The 5,363-nt window shown below is 45.7% G+C and overlaps 1 protein-coding gene and 1 pseudogene across 1 annotated transcript; both read left to right on the top strand.

Annotated features, from left to right (window-relative positions):
• The first annotated feature begins 1,097 nt into the window (after window positions 1-1,097).
• LOC101580714 lies at window positions 1,098-1,416 on the top strand (annotated as a pseudogene).
• Window positions 1,417-1,573: 157 nt separating this feature from the next.
• On the top strand, window positions 1,574-2,074 carry LOC101590044 (60S ribosomal protein L36-like). The gene is made up of 2 exons (XM_012517752.2): window positions 1,574-1,935; window positions 2,006-2,074. The coding sequence occupies exons 1-2, from the start codon at window positions 1,717-1,719 to the stop codon at window positions 2,072-2,074; spliced, it is 288 nt and encodes a 95-aa protein (XP_012373206.1). The 5' UTR covers window positions 1,574-1,716.
• Window positions 2,075-5,363: the final 3,289 nt, after the last annotated feature.

Genomic DNA, 5,363 nt, shown 5'->3' with positions numbered 1-5,363 from the left:
CACTTAAAATACCCTTTTAGCTTGTGGCCATTAGTCGTGATATTTTAACTGAGCTGCCTTAGACAATGCCTAGCAGGCTAGTAAAGTACAGTTTGAGTGTGTCTGTGGAGATGATTGGCAGGTAAGCCAGCAAACTGAGGGAGGAAGCCCCTCCCTCGTGGTGGGTGGGACCGATCGATAGGTTTGTAGCCTGGATAGAGTAAAAAAGGAAAAGAAAGAAGCTCGCCTGTGTTGATGAGCTCTGTGTCTTTGGCTTCCCTGTGGAGACTTGCGCTGCTCAGTAACCCATGAGTGGGCAAGTCTTGAAGCTTGGGTAGGTGCTGCATCATTATCCCTCTTGTTTACAGCTTTTCTGTTGTTGGGCTGAGCAGCTGCAGGATCTTCTGTATCTCCAATACGCAGACGACCACTGTGTACTCTCTTGCCTTTGATCATGTAAGCCTAATAAACATATATAGATAGATAGATATAGATAGATAGATTTTTTTCTCTCTCTCAGTTTTGTTCCTCTAGAGAACACTAACTATTACAGAGCTCTTAATTCTGACTGTTGTATTTTGTTTCAGTTATGAATTTCCATTTGGCTTTTTTTTTTATTGTAGTTTTAAGTTCTCAGCCAAAATTCTGTGTTTTTAAAAATTTCTTTTATTTTCCTGAAGTTATAATACTTCAGTATTTGATTCACTTGGGTGGGGGAGATGGCTCAGTTAGAATAAGTGCTTGCCCAGCAAGTGCAGGGTCCTGGGTTCAATCCCCCGTACGGCAAAAAGAAAAAAAAAATATGTGATTCCCTCAATAACTAAACCACCTGTGGGCCTGTTTCTGTCATTTGTTGATTTTTGTGCTTCTTTTTCTCTATTTTAATATGGTTTTGTATCTTTTCTGTTTTATTATTTTTTATTGTATTTTGGACATTGAATTTGCAATCTTGGTTGCAGAATTAATTTGAAGTGTCAGATAATGCTGTTTTCCTTCAAAAGATTATGTTTACTACCACTGGGTTTTTCAGGTATCAACAATTCAGGATCATTTAAATGTAATTTCAGGTCTCTTGCTGCAGCAACGCGAGTGGGAGCACAGGGAGCTCGGGCTCCGAGCGAAACACTTCCGATTGTTTTAAGAAAATGGCAGACAAACCAGACATGGGGGAAATCGCCAGCTTCGATAAGGCCAAGCTGAAGAAGACAGAGACGCAGGAGAAGAACAGCCTGCCGACCAAAGAGACCATTGAGCAGGAAAAGCGGAGTGAGATTTCCTAAGAGCCCAGACAATTCCCCGCCCCCGTCATCTCCCAGACCCCCCAGTCATGATGTGGAGGAAGAGCCACTTGCAAGATGGACACGAGCCACAAGCTGCACTGTGAACCCGGGCATTCCGCGCCGATGCCACCGGCCCGTAGGTCTCTGAGGGGACCCCCCCCCATTGGACTGCCAAATTCTCCGGTTTGCCCTGGGATATTATAGAAAATTATTTGTATGTTAAATGAAAATAAAACACATCTCGTGGGGAAAAGAAAAGTAATTTCAGGGGCTGGGCATGGTGGCATATGCATGCAATCCTAAGATTTTGGAAGCTGAGGCTGAGGGATTACCAAGAATTCCAGGCTAGCCTGAGCTACATAGTCAGTTCCAGGCCAATCTGAAATACCTAAGAAGACCCTGCTTAAAAAAGAAAAAAATCACCTTCCGTCACAGCAACCATTGGAGAACAGTAGACATGGCCCTCTGCTATCCCATGGCTGTGGGCCTCAACAAGGTCCCCAAGGTGACTAAGCATGTGAACAAACCGAGGCACAGCCGCTGTCGCAGATGTCTCACCAAACATAGCAAGTTCATGCGGAATATGATCCAGAAGGTGTGCGGCTTCGCCCCCTACGAGTGGCACGCCATGGAGCTGCTCAAAGTCTCCAAGGACGGGGGCTGGGGAAATGGCTCGGTAGAATAAGTGCAAGGGCCTGAGTTCAAAACCCTGGTTCCACCATTAAAAAAAAAAAAAAATCTTCAAGAACAAGCGCGCCCTCAAGTTCATCAAGAAGAGGGTGGGGACGCACATCCATGCCAAGAGAAAGCTGTGAGGAGCTGAGCAGCGTGCTGGCTGCCATGAGGAAGGCAGCTGCCAAGAAGGTCTGAGCTCCTCTGGAATAAAGCTTTGCAGAAAGTTAGAAAGAAAGGAAAGGAAAGGAAAAAAAAAAAAAAAAAGAACATTGCTTCACAGTGTTTGAAGTAGAGCACTTGCTTAGGCAAGCACAGGAACTGGGGTTTGATACCCGACACCACATGCCATGCTGGGGAGGCTGAAAACAGGAAGATCACTATGAGTCTGAGCTGTGTAGTGAGACCCTGTACCAAATACAATAAAAAAAAAAAAAAAGTTTGAGAACAATGTTTGAAGTTGAGCTGTAGGCACTGCAAGGACCTGTCTATTTTTAGTTCCCTTACTTGTACAGAGCATCCCTTTGGAGTCCTAATGTAAAGCAGGTCTTGGTCCTATTCTTGGTGGGTTTCTTATTCATTTCATCCTCATATGACTTGTGAGACCCTCAAAATATCATTCAGCCTCTCAGCTACCCCTTGGACAATTAGCAAATACCCCCAGGATGAATGCAACTCAGAGAAAGGACTCATCTTCCTGGGCCTCCTTTTTCTCATGGATTCTGGCTAGCAACTCTTCACTATTTTCTTAGAGCTCTAATGTCTTTGTTTTTAATGTATTTGGTACAGTATCTCCCTATACAGCTCAGACTCAGTGATCCTCCTGTTTTCAGCTTCCCCAGCACTCATTACAGGAGGGCACTACCACGCATGGACTTGGTGGCTGGCTCAGTGTGTGCAGGGGCAGGGCTGGCGTATGGTGCTGGGGATCTAATCCTGGTTCCTGTGCTTGCCTAAGGAGGTGCTTAGTCCACTGAGCTATCTCACCAGCTCTCCTAATGTCTTTAAGCAGGTGTTATGATTTGTGTCTAGATTTCCCCTCAACAGTCCTAAGTAGCACTTTTCAGAGTTGGTGGATCTAGAGTATGTGATGCTGGGTTTAAGTGTGTGTAATTAATAAATCAGTCCATTGATGGGTTTGCCACTGCCCTAATCCTGGTACCCTGGATAGAGTATAAAAGGGACAAGAAGCAGCTGCTAAGGTCCCTTGCTTGCTTTGCTACTTTTTGCCTGCCATGAACTGTTTTTCCTCTGTGATACTTGTCTGCCATGCTACCCTGTTTTGAGCCAGGCAACTACAGACTGAAACCTCTACAAGCAGTGAACTAAGTAAACCTTTCCTCTCTTGACTTGTGAGTGTTGGATATTTTGTTTTCTGCAAGGCAGTTTTATTAGTATCTTTAAATCTATGAATCTCCCTATTTTATTTTTATTTTTTGGCATTGGAGTTTGAACTCAGGACCATCCACATTAGTTTCCAAATTCTGAATATATCGTGGGAAGCCAAACACAGTGCTTGCCCATATTCCCCTTCTTTACATAGTGAAGGGAATTTCATCCATTTCTTCCATTTGTCTTGTTACAGATTTGCTTGTTCTAGCTGGGTGAGGTCCCACAGACCCCTAATCCCAACTATTTGGAAGTCTAAGTTTGAAGATCACAAGTTGGAGGCCAGTTTGCATAACTTACCAAGACCCAGCCTTAAAATAAAAAATTTAGAAAGGAGGGATGCAGGTGTCAATCAGTGCCAGAGCATCCCTGGGCTCAAGCCAGTACCCACCCCCAGCTCCAGGAAAGGTGTGCTTGTTCTGCAGCTTATCCAGCTGTCCTCAGTAGAATGGAGGCTGTTCTCAATTACCTGGTGTGCTGTGACTGGTAATAGGAGTTCATTCAAATTTTGGTTCTAGACTCTGTCGCTAAGTGTCTGTTGGACCCTGGGTCATGGGCCTTTGTTCAGTAGTTAAATGAGGATAGGATTGCTGGGTTTGCTTGCCTCACTAAGTATTATAGAAAAATATGGATAAGCTCCATGGGAACATGGAATGCAGTGTACACACAATGCACTAAAGCCCATTTTCCCTCCGTCCCCATCTCAGGACTTTCAGAATCAGAGAATTTAGGCTGGAGGGAGCTAGGTGGTGCTGACTACAGCCAGCGTATTGGTGTTTAAAGAAGTCTGCAGCAGGAAGTCTCTGCTGTTGCTTTCTAAATACCAAGTTTATAATGGTAAACTGCTCATTATGGATTGTGGCAGTCAGATCTTCTTTTCTTTTCTTTTCTCCAGTGATGGGAATCCACTTCCTAGTCTCTCACATGGCAGGCAAGCACTGTGCCAGTGAGCAACAACCCCAGTCTTTGTTTTTCACCATTATTTTTAAACTAATCAGTTACTTCCTTAATTTTTTTTTTTTTTTCAATGTTGGGGCTGAACCCAGTGCCTTGCACGTGCTTGGCAAGTGCTCTACCACTGAGTTGCATGCCCAACCTGGTAGTCAGATTTTGAATCTGAATGACCAGGTGAGTTTTCATCCCACTTTTTCTCATTCTTTTTTGCACACATTTGCATTGCAGAAAGCATTTCTTCCCTTCTGGCGTCTGTGTCTAGTAGCTCTCCACAGGTGGATCCACCAAGGGCAATAGCCAGGCACCCTGGATTTCCTGAGAGCGGAGCTCTAGGCCGTGAACTCTACCTATGGCTGGCCAGCTTTCCAGCAGGGTCCGTCTCATGATCGCTCGTTTTGGCCTTGCTGAACTGTGAGAAACCAGGGCTGATCCCCGCCCCTCTGTGGATGTGTGGCCGAGACAGGTCCCAGGGTCCTGCTGGGGCTGCGTGTGAGGGGAGTTGGTGGTGCGGGGTGATGGCATTTGTGACAGGGTGAGGGAAGGCGATTGCTGGCTGGGCTTCAAGGGATGCGATTAGATTACAGCGGAGGTGCCTGTCTGGCCGAGGTGGGGCCTTGGTTCTGTTCGCTGCCTTCACAGTGGTCACATGCTGCTGGAGGAGGCCATTTCTGGAGCAGTGCACAGCAGCCCGGGGCCCAGGGCCAAGAGGCTGCCTCCACGCAGCGCTGCCTCTGACTTTTACTTCTTTTTCTTTTCTTCCTCTAATTTTTTCCTTCACTTTCCCGGAACCTGTGTTTCTGGGTTGTCAAAACACCTGGTGAAGGTTGCCAGTCACCCTCTTTTCCTTCTTTCTGCCCCTTCATCTCCTTCTGTGGGTGACAAATGTTTTCTGAGGCAGAGGACTTGGAGTTTGGGGTTTGGTGTCAGACTCAGGAGTCTGAGCCTTTGCTTGATGACTTAGCTGAGTGACCCCAGCGAGTTATTTAATATCTACAACCCTCAGTTTTCTCATCTGGGAGGCGGAGAATGTGATACCCATCTTCATTTCACCTAAGGCTGCATTAAATAAAATGCACAAAGTCTCTAATA

Source organism: Octodon degus, unplaced genomic scaffold (assembly GCF_000260255.1).
Source record: "Octodon degus isolate 3935 unplaced genomic scaffold, OctDeg1.0 scaffold00212, whole genome shotgun sequence".
NCBI classification, from domain to species: Eukaryota; Metazoa; Chordata; class Mammalia; order Rodentia; family Octodontidae; genus Octodon; species Octodon degus.
This window is presented reverse-complemented; position numbering and strand designations above follow the sequence as displayed.